General features: G+C 33.2%; 1 protein-coding gene across 14 annotated transcripts in view; it reads right to left on the reverse strand.

The window, feature by feature from the left end:
• SLC4A10 (solute carrier family 4 member 10) overlaps positions 1 to 19,983 on the reverse strand; it is a 313,419-nt gene that overhangs the window by 157,255 nt on the left and 136,181 nt on the right. For 13 of the 14 annotated variants that reach the window (XM_069472121.1, XM_069472113.1, XM_069472090.1 and 10 more), the window contains one exon: positions 581 to 727. The exons of the other annotated variant lie outside the window; for it this stretch is intronic. In XM_069472121.1, the coding sequence (XP_069328222.1) occupies positions 581 to 727 (147 nt within the window). The remainder of the gene's footprint in view (positions 1 to 580; positions 728 to 19,983) is intronic. 14 annotated transcript variants of the gene reach the window in all.

Below are 19,983 nucleotides of genomic sequence, written 5' to 3' on the forward strand. Positions count from 1 at the left end.
CGGAGGAGTAGGTGCGCTCAGTGCAGTGACGGCAAAGGTCACAGGAGGTGGGAAGGTCGAGGAGTTGAAAGCTAGCTTCTTGGTTATATGATGTACATGGGCTCTCGTGACACTCAAAAATTGTAAACAACTACAAAAACACATATGGTGGTATTCTGAATATACTTTGAAAGGAAGAACATTCAAAATACTAGTAGTAAAACCTTCACATCCTAAGAATGAAATTTGGGCAGCATCAGCAATAGTGTAAGTGAGAACTGAATAAAGACATGTTCCCCTGGGTTTTCAAACTACAAAGAGCAATGACTATTATTTGTACAAATTATCAAGAGTTTATACAACTAAGCTTTACTACTTAGTTGTATTTCCTATATCATAAATTTAAATCAATTCTCACCTTCACAAAGCAAATGCGTAAGAGAAAAACAAAGATCAAGCTTTCTCTCTCCCACTTCTCCCCATCTCTTTTATAAAAGTAAAAATAATTTTATGAGTATGAGGTATTACTGCTAATTATAAATTGTATAAGCAAGTATATTATAATCATAAATTTCATAAAAACAAGGAAAAATATTCTTACCAAAAGAAGGTGACTCCCTTCCATCTTCTAATCCCGAATCTCTCTCTCTGTCTCTCTTCCGGTGTTTGTGACCACGATGCCTGTGACGTCGATGGCTTTTCCTTCCTCCCAGGGGCACATGAACTCCAATAAAGAGTGTTCGATGACCTTCATTAGGAAATAAATGCACAAATTAAACTCTGAATTATTCTAAGGCACAGAAGATGATTTACATGTTAACAGAAACTCAATTTACTTCAATCCAGCAAATTATTTTTGAGTGTTTATGTTATATAAAGCTTGGGGCTTGGCACTGTATTTTAGCATATTTCCTAATTAAGTATACCACAGGTCTACCACAAACTTTTAAAATACTAATTATTTGGCTACATATTTTGCAATCATCATTAATTTACTGTCTTTGTAATTTCTCTTTTCCCCATACTTTAATTATATTCTTCTTGTTAGAAAATAATTTGTTTTGTTGTCTCCCTACCCTCAGCTAACTGTATTAACTCACCAATTCCCCTCCCTTCATAGTTAAGTGTATGAAAAAGTCACTATCTTCTAATAAAACAGATTTCACCAAGGTCCCTACTAATGCCAAATCCCATGGAGTTTTTTCAGTCCTACTGTTTCTGTCTGTGGCACTTGATACCAGTGACAACATTCTTCTCCATGATAATACTTTCTCTTGGTCCTCCTCCTCCTTTTCCTTTGTTTCATCCATGTTACTTCCTTTGATGATTCTATTTCTTCTCCATTCAAGGCTGGGAACCCCAGGACTCTGTCCTTGACTTCATGATTTCAACAACAACATATATGCTGCAGGCTCTGAGACCTGCATGTTGATGCCAGTCCTTTCTCTTGGACTGCAAATCTACATATCCAACCATCTACCAGACATATTCACCTGTACATACTTCCACAGGCATATCAAACTCAACATTTCTATGGAATTCATCCTTTTCTTTGTCCTACAAGTATCAACTGTCATCTATCTCAGGAAATGTACCACTTATCCAATCATCTCAAAGCTCAATGAATTTATCACCAGGTCCCAACTCCTAAACACCTCTTGAAACCATGCCCTCTTCAATATACCTACTGGTTTTGTCTTAGTTCAGACCATTATCATATCTTATCAGGACTATTAGAACATTCTCCTTACCATTTTTTTCCTAACTCCAATCTTGTCCCACCTCTTATCCATCCTGAATGCTGATGCCTTTAAAAAAAAATGCAAATCTGACTATATTATTCCCTTGCTTTAAACTCATTGTTTTCTGTTGTCTATGAGATAAAATTTTTAATACTTTAAATATTTTAATATATATTTTTAGATGTTTTTAATAAAGTCTCTAAATATTTTCATATTTTAATACTCCAAACAATATCCATCCTCTGCCTATTTCTCCAGGCATACTTTTAAATACACTCTGCCTCACACACTACAAGCCAGTGTGTGCTCCCTCCTACCTGAATAGACAGGTATTCTCAGGTCTCTCTACTGTTACTTAATGCTGTTTTCACATAGGGTTGCAGATTAGTAAAGATGATGTGATAGAAAATCAGGGTATCAAAGGCAAGACTTGGGCTGGAATGGCTAACCACTGAATCCAGGATGAAGAAGGAGAAGCCTGATAAACCAGAAGACAGAAAACTTCAAGGAGTTGGAGGTTCCAACGGGAGTGAGAAATAGACTCAAAGGAATTGAAAAAGTAGGATTGAAGCTGGGTCCACATGGGGAATTGTTAAGAATTCAGAGGAGGTGCTGTTCTGGATAATGGTAAGATCTGGTATGTGCTTGTGCAAACAGGTTGCTACACAGAGGCATCTTTCGATATGATTATTTGCCAACTTTCTATTTTCTTTGATGAGGTGTCTGTTCAGATATTTTCCCATTTTGGAATTGAGTTGTTTGTTTTTTATCATTGAGTTTTGAGACTTCTTCATATATTACGGATATAAGTTGTCCCAGTCAGTTCAGGCTGCTATAACAAAAATACCATAGACTGGTATCTTAAACAACAAAAATTTATTTCTCACAGTTCCAGAGGCTGGGGAGTTCAAGATCAATGTGATGGCCAATTGATCTCTGGTGAGGGCTTTGTTTGCAGATAGATGCCTTCTCGCTGTATCCTCACATGGCAGAGAGAGAGATCATCTCTCTTATGTCTCTTCTTATAAGGGCACTAAGCCCATTCATGAATGTTCTACCTTCATAACCTAATTACGTCCCAAAGGCCCCACCTTCAAATATCATTGCACTGAGGATTAGGGTTTCAACATATGAGTTTTAGAAGGGACATAAACATTCAGTCCATAGCATTTCATCCCTGGCCAAACCCAAGGTCACCTAAATTTTCTCTTGTTATCTTCTAGAAGTGGTTTAGTTTTGTGTTTTACATTTAGGTCTATGATCTATTTTGAGTTAATCTTTATAAAAGGCATAAGGTTTCTGTTCTGATTCTAATCTAAATACCTAATTAGTTCACGAGATATTTACCCAAATAAGTTGAAAACCTATGTCCACACAAAAACCTGCACATAAATATTGATAGCAGTTTTCTTCATAATTGTCAAAAATGGGAAGCAACCATGATGTTCTTCAACAGATGAGCGAATAAACAAACTATGGTACATCCATACAATGGAGTATTATTCAGCAATACAATAGTCCCCCCTTATCTGTGGTTTTGCTTTCCTCAGATTCAGTTACTGCTGTCAACCAAGGTCAAAATTATTAAGTGGAAAATTCCAGAAATAAACAATTTATAAGTTTTATATTGAGTGCCATTCTCACTAGCAAAATAAAATTTTGAACTGTCTTGCTTTGTCCCTCCCTATCCTGCCCAGGACATGAATCACCCCTTGTCTACCATATCCACACTTTATATACTACCTGCCTATTAATCACTTAGTAGCCATCTCAGTTATCAGATCAACTGTCACATATTGCAGTGCTTGTCTTCGAGTAGCCCTTATTTTATTTAATAATGTCCCTAAAGCACAAGAATAGTGATGCTGACATAATGTTGTAATTGTTCAATTTTATTATTCATTATTATTTATTATTGTTGTTTATCTCTTACTGTGCCTAATTTATAAATTAAACTTTATCAAAGGTATGTATGTATAGGAAAAAACACAGTATATATAGGGTTTGGTACTATCTGAGGTTTCAGGCATCCACTGGAAGTCTTGGAACATATCCCCCACATATAAGGAAGGACTACTGGAAAAAGAAATGAGCTATCAACCACAAAAAGACATGGAAAAACCTTAAATGCATATTGTTAAGTGAAAGGACAGTCTTAAAAAACTGTATATTTGTATGATTCCAACTATATGACATTCTGGAAGAGTTAAAACTATAGAGACAGTAAAAATATCAGTAGCTGTCAGGGGGTTCAGGGAGCTGATGTAGGGATGAATAGGTGGAGCACAGGGCATTTTTAGGGAAGTTAAACTATCCTGTATGATATTGTAATGAAGGATACATGCCATTATACATCTGTCAAAACTCATACAACTGTCCAACACAGAGTGAATCCTAATGTAAACTATGGACTTTGACTTATGATAACCTATTAATACTAGTTCATCAATGGTAACAAATGTACTGCACTAATGCAAAATATTAATAATAGATGAAACTGTGTGCAGCAGGGAGAGGGAACTATGGGAACTCTCTACTTTTTGTGCAATTTCTTTGTAAATCTAAAACTGCTTTAAAAGATAAAGTCATAAATTTTTTTTAAAGTCAAGGTTAATAGTTACTCATAGCACTGAGTAACTATAGAGAAATTTCCTTTATGAGGAAGCAAAAGTATAAGCTAATAAGGGAATATTTGTTTTAGCAACTAGATTATATATGAGAGTATTATATTGGAAGGAAAAAAAAACCTTTTAAGAAAACATATACTAGGTTTTAAAAAATCTTACTTTCTCAAATGCCAAGTAGTAAAATGCTATAATGGCAATGCTGTAGACTGAAAGTTAGTGTCCCCATAAAGTTCATGTGTTGAAGCCCCAACCCAATTGTATTTGGATATAGGCCTTTTATGGAGGTAATTAAGGTTAGCCAAGAGAAGAGTCCTCAGAATGAAACCTACCTTGCTAGCAACCTTGATCTTGGACTTCCCAACCTTCAGAACTATCAGAAATAAATTTCTGTCGTTTAAGCCACCCAGTCTGTGGTATTTTGTTATGGCAGCTCCAGTTGACTAACATAGCAAGAAAAGCCTAAACCAAAATCCTTATAGTAATATTAAGTTTCAGAAGACAAGTAATTGAAGTTGTGAGATTTCTAAAATATTCAATATATATTTAGGCTGATAGTGTTCTTTGAAATGGATAACTAAATGAATTTGTCTACTTTATTTGCTATATTTTTAATTAAATTATGTAATTTTTTTATTAAGAATAAAAAATGAAATACTTATTTTTGTGAGACAGTGTTAAAATACCTCCAAATTCTAGCAGGATTGGCAGGAAATTACAGAATAGGTCATTCCTCTATTGCTGGAAGAAAATCTGATATTGTATATTAATATATTTCGGTCAGTAAGGGATATTAATCTCTTATAATTCTAAAAATAATTATAGCTCAATCCTCTGGAAAACTGCAAGCTGAAAAATAGTTTCTATATTTGGTTTTCTGTCCTGTAGAGATCCATGTAGGCAAGTGAAAATGGTAATTGGTTCAATTAACTGATTGTAGATAATTAAAGTACACAAAAAGCCCCTTAATAATTAAAAAAGGCTTGATTTTGGACAAACAAAATAAAGTGAATTAATATCTATGTGTATCTGATCTTACTTATTATTATACTTGCCACAATATTAAGTTATATTATATGGGAAAGTATAGAGTAGTATAATAATTAAAACCATGATCTCTGAGATAGAGTCAAATGCTTGCATTTAAAATCTCATCTCTGTCATTATATTTATGTAACCTTGAAAAAAATCACTTTATCTCTTTAAGCCAATTACTTCATCTATAAAATGAAAATATTAGTATCTATCTCATTCAGAAAATGCTTTTTATCATTCATGAAACAAAAGGTTGAAAAAGGTCAAGTTCCAAAATTAAACAAATCTAATCAACTGCCTTTGGAGTTTAAGCCAGACCAAGAAAGTACAGGGAGTTTTGGGAAGTAACCAGTTGCTACCTCTTGTTGAGGAGTAGAGTGTTGAAAGTGTAGGTGCCATATTTCTCTTTAAGTTAAAGATACATATGTCAGTTGAGAGAAAATACAATTTCCCCATAAAGGAAAAAAAGGTTTATAAATATTGCTCTCTGAGCACAAATCTTGCTAACGAATATGGGATTTTTTACAGTAGTTGTTAAAATAAGTTGTGTGGATATTATTGTGTTGAGTAAATTCAGAATTACTGAAAATATTTTAATTATGTAAGTACCAGTACTGAAACAATTCTTGATATGACTGTGGTCATAGTATACTGAATGCATACAGAATGCAATGGAGCAAAGAGATGCATTTGGAGACTAGGATTAACAATACTAGTAATAAACTACTCTCCTTCATTTAGCTGGTAGGGAAGGAGTCCAGCTATCTACTTTTGAAAAGAATAATTTTTTTTTTTTTAGGTGAAATGAATATAACACAGCTGGTACATAATTACTGATTTGCTACAGAAATTTAGATGTGTCAGTCATGGGAAAAGGTCAAGTACCTTAAGCTGAATAAGCACATAAGCTTTAATTCCATGGAGACTCTAACAGAGTCAGAAAACACAACAGGGCTTCATTTATCATAATATATCAAAGAACTCTAGCAGAAATTCTCTGCTAAGGGAGAACAATAGAAAGACAGAAGAAAGAGACCAAGAAGGTATGAGTGTGTGTGTATAGCAAAGAGGCATTATTAGGCTACTGCACTGTTGTTCCTTATGTTGTTTCACTAAAAGAAAAAGAAAGTATTACACCAGTGCTGGTCACGTTTGCCTGACCCTGGGATGCTATTTATAATTGTCACAAAGCAAAGGGACTCATGAAGGTGAATATTTCAGATAGAAAGTAGAAATCTTGAAAGTCCTACAGTTGCTCATCAAAAGAGCCACAGTCTGAGATTTACTAGTTTAGAAGGTACTGTGGCATATTTTCAAAAATACTATTTCTTACAAGTTTATAACACTGTCTTACCTAAAACATAGCAACTAAATTAACTTTTTAACTTGAGATAGCAGTGTTATTTTTAATCTTGGAATATGATAAGTACTCAACATTTGTGGAATAAGTGAATGAATCCTAATAGTATGTATTTTCTAAGAAAAAAAAGACATGAGAACTTGATAGATTGTAAAACAGCTTAATGCTCAATGTTTACAGTGCTCAGAGAGCCTAGAGTTTAAATCAGTAAAAAAACAAGTCCAGCAATGAAAAAAAAAAACAGCAAAAAATACAAATTAGAATGCATATAAAAAGCATTAAATAATTCCAATCTGTAATAAAGCAAATGTTCTTTCACAAATAAAGCAAATATTCATCCACGCTAGAGTAAAATCAAGAATAATGAGCAGTGAAAGTTTCATGGAGAAGGTGGGACTTGAGTTAGTCTTAAACAATAAGTAGGTTTTGAATCAGCAGAGGAGTAATAAGTCTAGAAACAGGAGATAGTGTGAGCAAAAACGGAAGAACAATTTGGGGAGATAATGTGAAGTTCATGTCAGAATAGGGGGATTGAGACAAGGTGAGATAGAGCATACATTTTTATAATCACAAAAGTTTGAAATTTCACTATTATTTTAAAATATTTATGTTTTGTTGTTTTATTTTGCAAGGAAGAGTGTGAAAATAGATCAACATCTGTTCTGGGGTACTTAAAAAAAAATGAATGCAAAAGAGAAGGTGGTACTTCCTTACCTCCCCAACCCCATTTTAATTAAATTACAATTTCTGAGCAATCCTGCTACTTTGCTTCAGGGAAACAGGTTAGAAAATGAACAAAAAATATAAAATTGTAAAATTTTCCATATTCAGTTTTGTATTATATTAACTCAAAAGACATATACACATGTAAAAATGGGTCGTTCTGAAAATTCCAGTAATTAAGAACAGAAAGGCTTGCTTGGAAAAACTGAAGAGTTGCTGAGGAGAAAAACAAGAGATTTCCATGAGAAAAGTTGATGGAATTCAACAGTGAAACTGAAGGGATAAAACAAAACATCTGAAAGTGAAGATAAAAAACACTTGGCATTTCTGCAGAGATGTTTACAAATGAGAAATAAATAAATAATATGGTAGATATTTTTTAAATGGCCACAATATTTTAGCAGCTTTTTCCATCAAGAGGTGGAATGTATTCCTCCAACCTTTGAATCTGGACTTGGTATGTGACTTGCTTTGACCAATGGGACATTAGCAAATGTGACACACACAGATGCGTGAAAGGTACTTATGCATTGGTTCTTACCCTCTGTTGCTTCTGGAACTAATACCAGCATGTAAACATGCCTAGGCTAGCTAGCTGGATGATAAGACATCAGATAGAGAGAACCCCTAGTTGATAGGATCCAGCTGAGGACCTCAAAAATTAGCCAGCCTGAGCTGCCAAACCATCAGCTGATCGTATTATAGATGCAGGAGCCAGCTAACTAAGATCAGAACTAACCAGCTGAGTCCAACTCAAATCGACAACCTATAAAATTATGACCTAAATAATGTGGTTGTTATTTGAAGCCACCAAGTTTGGAGATGGTTCATTAACATGCGATAGCTGAGAGATAAAAATTATTTGGAAGAAAAATTAAGAAACTACAAAAGACGGATGGACAGAATATAAAATCCAGTGTTGAAAGAAACAGAGGAATGTACTTCAAATTGGAAAATAATTGGAAATGTTAACTAATGACAGATATCTCAATGGAAAGACAAATTAACAAGAATGTGACTGACATTGATAGGGATAACAAACTATATATAAGAACCTGCTTAAGTGTACAAGCTGAGAATACTAGAAAAGGCAAACAAAATTCAAGGCAGAATATAAATAATTGCCAAGTCATTTGGTACTTGAGATAGCTGTAAGAGTTTAGAGCTAAAAAAAAAGAAACTAACTTTTATGGAGAACCTATAATGTGCCATTACTATGCTAAGTGTTTCATTTATATTTTCTCATTTACTCTTCACATAATCCCTATAAACTGTGGACTATTTCCCCTAATTTACAGATAAGGAAATGAGGTTCAAAAAAAGCAACTTGCTTATAAGTAAGTTCTGGAGATCTACCATACAGCATAGTGCCTATAGCTAACAATATTGTATTATATACTTAAAATCTTCCAAGAGGATAAATCTTACATTGTGTTCTTATCACACACACACACACACACACACACACACACACAAATAACAATAATAAAAGGGGCAGAAGAAAACTTTGGGAGATGATGGATTTAATAATATTAGTATCTATGGCTTTGATGCTAGTAATGATTTCTTGGTTATATACTTACCCAAACTCAGTGAGTTGTATACACTAACTATTTACAGCTTTTTACCTGCCAGTCATACCTCAATAAAGTTAAAAACAAAAGGAACAATTTGCCCCAAACCACACAGAGACTGAATGAAGTCAAAATCAGATCTACCAAATCAGTCTAATTTTATCACACGTAACTGTCAGTATACACTCTCTTATAACCTTGTACTTCCTTATAAAACTTTTCAAAATTTCAATGAAATAACATAGTATAATGAAGTGTATAATGCCTATGATAGGTTCTAAAGGCTGTAACATGGTCTTTCTAATCATGTTGATATTCCCAGTTCCTGGCACATTAAAAGCTCAGTGTTTATTGAATAAAAAAATGAATGACATCAAATCTTAAGTCTTTTTACAGCATTGTATGCTGGAGTATGCTGGAATATTAAAAAAAAATGGCTCACAGAGAAGAGGACTTTAAGGAAGATAGGATCTGTATTGGTAGGTAAAAAATAGATAGTATGCCTTGTGAAGGGAGGCACAGGAACACAGAGGGACCAGGGACATAGCATACCTTGAATAAATTTTTATTAGGAAGTAAAAAGAATTTTTGTCTCCTTAAACATTAGTTGCAATAAAAATGTACTTATACTGACATACAGAAACTATGTTTCTTATTTTTCAATGATTTTTTATAGGATATATTTTTACAAAAACAATGGCTTGCACTCTACGAGGTTATTTAACCTGGCAGCAGTGGTGTGTTGGAGCTGGCTTATCTCCGCTCACTAGAACTAGATGTGCACATCTCATCTTAACTCTGTGTTCAGTGGAAACACCTCAGTGACATGAAATCAGCCATAGAGAAAATATTTAACCACAGAGATTGTCAAATGCTACAAATGAAGGCTACTGGGGAGGCAGGAGGCTAAAGGAGGAGAACAGGAGGATTATTAGAACACCACTACCTGGTGCCTGGTGGAACATCCTAATTTTCTTTTTTTTAGTTACTGACAATTTTCTATATCCAAGACAGTAATCTGATCAATTTATCCTAATAAAGAGAGTATATTAGACCTGTGCTGCAATTATATCCATCTTTTTCAGTGTGTCTACCTCAGGTATATTCAATGTATAAAAGGTTACAGGACACACATAGAACATTTTGGTTATGCCCATATAGATTCCTACAGCACTTATAGGTGGAAATAGCATTGCCAGAAGCAAGTGATCCAGTGTAAGCACAAAAGAATAAGAATTAAAAAATCAGAGACAAATATGGAGAGAAACCAACATTTAAAAGATAAGTGAGAGATGTCAATGGTTGAAAGAAATAGAACCTCTGATATTATATGTAAGAGTGTATACAGGTATAATCATTCTGGAAGATGGTATCAAAATTTTAGCTTTATAACATTTTGATCCACTGATTCTCCATCTGAGAATTTACACCAGGAATATCATCAAGTAAAGAGATGCATACATAATAATGTTTGTAGCAGCCTTGTTTAAAAGAGAAAAATAGGAAATACTCAAAATGTCCATTGAAAAGGAATTGTTTAAAGGAAGCAAGGAACAACTGTGCAATAAAATGATAAGTCGCAATTAAAATGGATAATAGCTATATTTATTAACATGGAAAGATGTTGATTTTTTTTGATTAAAAGAGAGCAGCTTAAAAGATAAAATGTGCCATAATTCCATTTATATATAATTTAGTTATAATTGTGTGTCTGTTTATGATACATAATTAAATTAATATTCTGTTCATAATATCAATTCTGTATTCTGTTCAGATTATTAGTAGTAATTACTTCTGGGTGGTGGATTTTCAGGTTGTTGTTTTGTTTGCCTTCTTTACACTTTTCCATATTTCTTGGATTTTTCTGAGTATTATTTAAATAATTTTTAAAGCAATAAAACTATTTTAATTTTTAGGAACAATACAGGAGCTTCAGGATGGGTAAGAATGGCTAGTGGATAACATAGAAAAAATATCAAGGAAGAAATGGTCTGAAAACAGAAGCAGCTAAGGGAAGAAAGTTGAGAGAAGATAAGTTTGAAAATTAAAGTTTTAAAAGCAACAGAGAATTCAAAAGGGCTGAGGACAGAGGGCCACCACAGTTGGCAATTAAGAGCACTATTTTAATAGTTAGATATAACGTATTTTAATAAACCTTAAGAGAAAATTAGTGAGATAGCATGAGAGATGCATTCACATATAAATGTTTCAATTTTGTAAACATGCCTTTGTTTTCATGAACAATATTGTTATTAACTTCACTCCTGTTGCTGATGCTACAGTTTTGGATTAATCACTGGGACGTCATAAAGTGCTTTCTTTCTATATTGCCATCTAATTCAATCATGACAATTTACCATCACAAGAAACAAACTCAGTTATGCGAAGGAAAAATATAGGGATAATTTTAAATAATTTAGCTCAAAATTAGAAATTCTTTTGCTAATAAGGCTATAATATTTTTATTACAAATGCACCTGAGATATTTAGAAGCACTTTGAAAGTAATAAAAAAGAATATTCATTAATTTTCCTGCTCCAGAGACCAGACAAAAGCTTATTTTACCAGCAGAAAATTGAAATTTTACTTTCTTCTAATCATGATTTCAATCATTTTGGTTTCCTTTATTATCTTCCCACCTGAAACTCATTAAGGGGTAGAAATGAGAGAGAAGGGATGGAAAGAGAATCAGATTTTTTTCATTGTGTTTTCAGCAGCTCTGACATACCATGGGAGGTAGGAATGACCTGATAGTCAGGAAAAAGGGAAGATAGAATAGGGAAGCAAACACATAGAACTAGAGAGAAGAATGGTGGTTACCAGGGACTGAGGTGTTTGGGGGAATGAGGGATGTTGGGGGGATGTTAGTCAAAGAATACAAAATTCCATTTAGATAGGAGGAATAAATTCAAGAGACCTGTTGTCCAACATGGTGATTACAGTTAATAAGAATATATTGTATTCTAAAGAAATAGCAGAACTTGCAAATAGATGGAAAAATATACCATGCTCGTGGATCGGAAGAATCAACATTGTTAAAATGTCTATACTACCCAAAGTGATCTACAGATTCAATGCAATCCCTATTAAATTACCAACATCATTCTTTACAGACATAGAGAAAATAATTATACACTTTGTATGGAATCAAAGAAGACCCCGTATAGCAAAAGCAATTTGAAGCAACAAAAACAAAATGGGAGGTATTAATTTGCCAGACCTCAAACTATACTACAAGGCCGTGGTTCTTAAAACAGCCTGGTATTGGCACAAGTGCAGGGACACAGACCAGTGGAACACAACAGAAAATCCAAATATAGAACCATCCTCATATAGTCACCTAATTTTTGACAAAGCGGGAAAGAATATACTCTGGGGACAAGAATCCCTATTCAATAAATGGTGCTGGGAGAATTGGTTAGCCACTTGTAGAAGACTGAAACAGGACCCACAGCTTTCACCTCTCACAAAAATCAAATCACGGTGGATAACAGACTTAAACCTTAGGCGTGATACAATCAGAATTCTAGAAGAAAATGTAGGAAAGACTCTTACAGACATTGGCCTAGGCAAAGAATTTATGAAGAAGACCCCCAAGGCAATCACAGCAGCAACAAAAATAAATGAATGGGACATGATTAAATTAAAAAGCTTCTGCACAGCCAAAGAAACAGTCCAGAGAATAAACAGACCACCTACAGAATGGGAAAAAATTTTTGCATACTACACATCAGATAAAGGACTGATAACAAGAATCTATTTAGAACTCAGGAAAATCAGCAAGAAAAAATCAAGCAACCCTATCAAAAAGTGGGCAAAGGACATGAATAGAAATTTTTCAAAAGAAGATATAAAAATGGCTAACAAACATATGAAAAAGTGTTCAACATCTCTAATCATCAGGGAAATGCAAATCAAAACCACAATGAGATATCACTTAACCCCAGTGAGAATGGCCTTTATCAAAAAAACCCAAAACAACACATGTTGGCGTGGGTGTGGAGAGACAGGAACACTCATACACTGCTGGTGGGACTGCAAACTAGTGCAACCCCTGTGGAAAGCATTATGGAGGTATCTTAAACAGATTCAAGTAGACTTGCCATTTGACCCAGCAATCCCATTACTGGGCATATACCCAAAGGAAAAAAGGTCATTCTGTAACAAAGACACATGTACCCGAATGTTTATAGCAGCACAATTCACAATAGCAAAGATGTGGAAACAACCCAAATGCCCATCAATACATGATTGGATTAGTAAGCTGTGGTATATGTATACCATGGAATATTACTCAGCTATAAGGAATGATGAAGATATGACATCTCTATGGTTCTCCTGGAGAGAGTTGGAACCCATTATATTAAGTGAACTATCCCAAGAATGGAAAAACAAGCATCACATGTACTCACCAGAAAATTGGTTTCCCTGATCATCACCTAAATACAAATCTGGGAACGACACCAATTGGACATCAGACTGAGGTGGGGGGTGGGGGAGGGGATGGGGATATGCCTACACAATGAGTGCTTTGCGCACCGTTTGGGGAGTGGTAACACTTGAAGGTGCTGACTCGGGAAAGGGTGGGTGGGGAAAAAAAATATGAAACTGTTGTTTTTAACTTGCATTGTTCACTTAATAATTTATCATGAATATTTCCCATATTATTTCATATCATTGTACAAGAAATAATGTATACATTATGAGGACATACTGTATCTAACAAGATATACTGTTAGACTCTTTGATTCTGTAAAATTAAATTGTTATTAATGATAAAAAAATAATAAAAAAATAAATAAAAAAAAATAAAAGGTGGAAGGAACGTAAAAAAAAAAAAAAAAAAGAATATATTGTATTCTGGAAAAATACCAAGAGAGTGAATGTTATGCTCTCATCAAAAAAATGATAATTATGTGAGGTATTGCATATGTTAATTAGCTAGATTTAGTTATTCCATAATGTTTATATATACTTCAAAACATCATGCTGTACATGATAAATATATACAGTTTTATCTATTTAAAAAATAATAAAATTTTTTAAAAGAGTAGGGAAGCAAACAAGTTGACTAGGAGAAAATATAAAAGAGAACTTTCAGAATAGTAATCTAGAATACTGGTACGCCAACATGGAATTAATTCTATTAGGGTTCCAGTGATTCTAGCGCTACTAAAGTTATGAATGTGTATTATCCAAAAATCAAGATCATCACCACTTTCAATTATTATTTAATACTTGTTCATTATTAATCAGTATTTATATCAATTGATATTTTAAATGTAAACATCTATGTGCAAAGTGGACACAGTAATTTTTTGTCCCCACTGGGGTCTAGAATTCAAGTGCCCTCTTGACAGCACCACAATCTAAACCTCCTTGGAGAATGAATAGCATGAAACAGAAACTTGGCTCAGTGCCATCAGTGTGTGGCTCAGTACCCCATTAGCACTTAATTAATAGTGGTGAACGCTGATGACTTTCCGAGAAATGTCTTAATTGGTAGCTACCCCTGCTTATTTTGTGAGAGTAGAAAGGAGATAACCTGTGAAGGCTATGTATTGCATGCAGCTGAAGAACTCTTAGCATAGCTGTAGGAGTAAAATTAGCAGCTGAAATAGAGATTTAAGAATTTAATAAAAAAGTAGCCTAAGTCGATCTCCTTCAAAATGTCACTTTCATAGTACTACTCCAACACTATTAAACTTTATAACTAAATAATTAACATACTTAAGTCTCAGATGTCTGGAAAACTCAACAAAAGTATAGTGTTAATATAAACCTATGTAGTAAATATTAAGAAGCTTTGGTCATTTGTGGTTTGTCTTCAAAGTATTAAATATTTTTCAAGAAAAATATTTAAGAATTAAAGGAACCATTTCTTGCTGTATAATATCTCTTTTAGTATCTATAGGATTATATTTAATGTACTAAAATTGAATTTCTTTTCATCTATTGTATCTCTGAAATAGTGATTGACTGAAAATGTTACATATACATACACACACAAACACACAGTTCTGATTCACAAAGAATATGTCACATGTCACATTAAAGAGCAAATACCCCAAATACCGTACTGTGCCATTGAAAGATAGAGAATAGTACTAAACAGAGCCTGACTTACAAGGAACTATGAAGGGAGATTAACAATATGGGTTCTTGTTCTAAAGTTGGCTGCCTAAAAGCTGGTATCTAAGTTAGGGATGTAAAGTCTATAATTAAAATTCCCAAATTATGAAACTATAAATTTGCAGAATTTCTTAGCCACATATACACATATGTTACTATTCTCATGCAAACATGTGTCTACAAGTACTTGCAAATGATCTAATAAATGGTGATCAAATTTAGAAAAATCTTTTAGATCCTTTAGATTTTCCAAATTTACCTTGAAATACAGTAAACTGTAAAAGCTAAGTATAGATAATTATCAAGTTGCCTCTCACTCCAAATAAACAAATAGCAAAAATAAATTATATCTCAAAATGAATTGATGTGATTCACACAAATTATGTGAAACAGTTAAAATGAAGAAATATAAAACATCAAACATCTGAGAGTTAATTTAGAAATGAAAGTAAATTCCATTATTAAAGACTTTAAAAGAATATTCTCTTATTTAGTTCTTATTCCTAAGATACTCGTGGGAAAACAGAACAATTTACTGTAAAATGTGCACAGGTGTCAAAGATACCTCAATGAGAGACTGAAATTTACTATTGGTTATTTTTTCTGAAATGTTCAGTTTTAGTCTATCTCCCTAGTTCTCATCCTCAGAGATCAGTGTTTGGCAGGCAAAACCTACAATTTCAAATGAATCCTGTATAATTAACTACAGTAGTTATTATCAAAGGAACAAATACCACTTAGAACTGCCCCATCAATTGACATTGATCCTATAATCAAAAATACTAAATTGCACAAAAATTAATCAACCAATAATGGCAGGAAAAATTGTTTTTCAAAGAAAGACATTTGAAATAAGAAGGCCATAACATTATTCATTTTGTGAATAATAAAACCAGTCTCCAATGGAAGAGTGACTTTCCTATTTACGTGAATGAATTCCAGTCTAATGATTATTTGCTAACTATAAAACTTTTCAGATTTTTGCAATACTATTTGGGAAACTATTGTGATATGGGTACTAACTAAATACTAAATTCCTTATTGCTTCATAATAGGACAGTATCAACTTTTAAAAGTTGAAATGAAAAAGTGAATAATCATGCCCATGCCTGTCTTTTGCATTGAAATCCTTGCTCTACCACTTACTAGTCATGTGACCTGGGCATGTTGTTTAATCTTCTGTGCTTTGGTTTCTTCCCTGTAAAACAGAGATACAGTACTTACCTCACTGAGTGACTCAAAGACTAATTCTTTCTCCCCTCTCTGACCTACTTCATGTAAGGACTGCAACTTTATATCCAGTCACATTTTATGCCCCACAAACAGTCCCAATGCTTTAGTCACATCATATTTGCCATTCCCAGCATGTAACAGATTCTTCCTTCTTTGCTTTCAGAACTCCTATTCATCCTTCAATGCCTACTTCTGTCTCTGTGAAGCCAACATTAGTTTCTCCCAGCAGAATCCACTTTCTACTTCTATTGGCAATTTGTATATATAGTCAGGAGGTGAATAATGATATTTCAGTCAATCATGGACTGCTTATAGGATGGTGGTTCCTTAAGATTATAATGGAGCTGAAAAATTTCTATCATCTAGTGATGTAACCTTCATAATGTTATAGTGCAATTACTTTTATTTTTACAAGTTTAGTGTAGCCTAAGTGTACAGTGTTTTATAAAATCTACAGTAGTATACAGTAACATCCTAGGCCTTCAGATTTCCTCACCACTCACTCACTGACTCAACCAGAGCAACTTCCAGTCCTGCAAGCTCCATTCATGGTAAGTGCCTTATATAGGTATATTATTTTTTTTATCTTTTTTCATCATATTTTTACTGTACCTTTTCTATGTTTACATATATTTAGTTATACAAATACTTGCCATTGTGTTACAATTGCCTACAGTATTCAGTACAGTAACATACTGTACAGGTTTGTAGCCTAGGAGCAATAGGATACACCTGCCATATAGCTAGGTGGTTAGTAGGCTATACCATTTAGGTTTGTGTAAGTACACTCTATTATGTTCTCATAATGATAAAATTGCCTAACAATGCATTTCTCAGGACCTATCCTTGTTAAGTGATGCATGACTGTACTTCTTTATTACAATGATCTATACTCAAACTTCTACCTGTACACAAGCATCTTGAGGGCAGAAGTTGCATCTTATTTATGCTTATATCTATACATACAATCTCACCCAATATGTTTACCTAAAGACATATTTTAATCACATGTACCCTGTAGAGATATAAAAAAGACACATAAAATCTAGATCACCATAGCTAATAAACAATTCCTGATATCAATTAAATTAATATTTCCTAATGGTTTAATCCTCCTACTTGAAGTTATGGATTGACTAGATATCCACATTTGGTATGATCTTTTTTATTTCTGTGCTGTCAGTTGTGATATCTCACCTTTCATTTCTGATTTTTTTATTTGAATCTTCTCTTTTTTTTATTAAATCTCACTGAAGTTTTGTCAATTTTATTTAACTTCTCAAAACCAACTCTTGTGTCATTGATTTTTTTCTATTGTTTTTCTAGTCTTTATTTTGTTTATTTTTGCTCTTATCTTTATTATTTCTTTCCTTCTACTAACTTTGAGCCTAGTTTGTTCTTCTTTATCTAGTTCCTTCAAATGTAGAATTAGGTTGTTTATTTGAGATCTTGATTCTTGCCCAATGTAGACTTTTATTGCTATACACTTCTCTTTTAATACTGTTTTTGCTTCATCCCATAAGTTTTGGTATGTTGTATTTTAATTTTTGTACTTCTCAAGATATTTTCTAATTTCTTTTTTGCTTTATTTTTTTCCCACTGGTTGTTCAAGAGTGTTTTGTTTACTATTGACATATTTGTCAATTTTTTAGTTTTCCTACTGTCTTTGACTTCTAGCTTCATCCCATTGTAGTCAGAAATGATACTTGGTATGATTTTCATCATTTTAAATATCTTATGATGTATTTTGTGACCCTAACATATCTATTCTAGAGAATATTCTGGGTGCACTTGAGAAGAATGTGTATTACGCTGCTGTTGAGTGGGATATTCTGATGTATGTCAATTGGGTTCATTTTTTCTGTAGTGTTGTTCAAGTCTTCTGTTTCCTTATTGATCTTCTGTCTAGCTGTTTTACCCATTATTGAATGTGGAGTACTAAAGTCTCCTACTGTTTTTGTATTGCTAACTATTTCTCCCTTCAGTTGTGTCAATGTTTGTTTTATTTATTTAGATGCTCTGATGTTGGGTGCATAAATATTTAAAATTGCTATATATTCCTGATGAATTGATCCTTCTATCATTATAAGATGGCCTTCTTTGCCTCTTGCGATAGTTTTTGACTTAAAGTCTGTTTTGTCTGATAGAAGTATAGCCATCCCGCTCTCTCTTTTTTATTTTTTAACATTTTCATGAAATATCTTTTCTATTCTTTCACTTTCAGCCTATGTTTCCTTAAATGTGAAGTGAGTTTCTTGTATACAGCACACATTTGTGTCTTATCTTTGTATCCATTCAGCCATCCTGTCTTTCAATTGGGGAATTTAATCCATTTAACTTTAAAGTAATTATTTAATAGGGAAGAACTTATGGCAGCCATTTTGTTAATCATTTTCTGTTAGTCTTGTAGTCCTTTTGTCCATCTTTTCCTCTCTTGCTGTCATCTTTTACATGGTGTTGAGTTTTTCTGTTGATAATCTTTGATTCCTTTCTATTTTTCTTTTGTGCATCTTATATAGGTATGTTCTTTGTGGCTACCATGGGGCTTACATAATAGATCTTATAGCAACCTATTTTATTCTGATAACAAGTTAAGTTCAATCACATACAAAAACACAACTCTTTTAATTTTCCCTCCCATACATACATTATTGTCTCAATTTACATCTACTTATATTGTATATTTAATAAATAAAATATATATAATACTTATAAAATACTTTTATTTATTAAAATATTTTTACAATATTTTTATTAGAATTAAAAGTGATTTACCTACCACTATTATAGGATTACAGTTCTGTATTTGTCTATATATTTACCTTTAACAACAAGTTTTATGCTTTCTTATGCTATCATGCTGCTATTTAGTATCCTTTTGCTTCAAGTTGAAGAACTTCTTTTAGCATTTCTTGTAGGCAGGTCTAGTGGTAATGAACTTCCTCAGCTTTTGTTTGTCTGGGAAACACTTTACCACTCCATCATTACTAAAGGATAGTTTCATTGGGTATAGCATTCTTGGTTGACATTTTTTTCTTTCAGCACTTTGAATGTATTATCTCATTCCCTTCTGCTCTATAATGTTTCTGATGAGAAATCTGCTTATACTCTTATGAAGTTTCCCTTTTACATAACAATTCCCTTTTGCCGCTTTCAAAATTCTCCCTTTGTCTTTGATTTTTGACAATTTGATTCTATGGGTCTTGATGTGGATATGTTTTGAGTACATCTTGAGTTCATCTTTTTGGGGTTCTTTGGGATTCTTGGATCTCAAATCCCCAGACTTGGGAAGTTTTCAGCAATTATTTCTTTAAATAAGCTTTCTTATCCTTTTCCTCACCCTCCTCCTTCTGGAATTCCTATAATGTTTATATTGATCCACTTGGTAGTGTCTCAAAAGTCCCTTAAGTTTTCTTCACTCTTTTTCATTGCTTTTTCTTTTTCTTCCTAAGACTGAATAATTTCCAATGATCTGTCCTTGAATTCACCAATCCTCTCTTTTGCTTGATATAGTCTGCTGTTTTACTCCTCTTGTGAATTTTTCAGTTGTATTATTCAACTCCATGATTTCCATTTGGTAC

Source organism: Eulemur rufifrons, chromosome 1 (assembly GCF_041146395.1).
Source record: "Eulemur rufifrons isolate Redbay chromosome 1, OSU_ERuf_1, whole genome shotgun sequence".
In the NCBI taxonomy this organism is placed as follows: domain Eukaryota; kingdom Metazoa; phylum Chordata; class Mammalia; order Primates; family Lemuridae; genus Eulemur; species Eulemur rufifrons.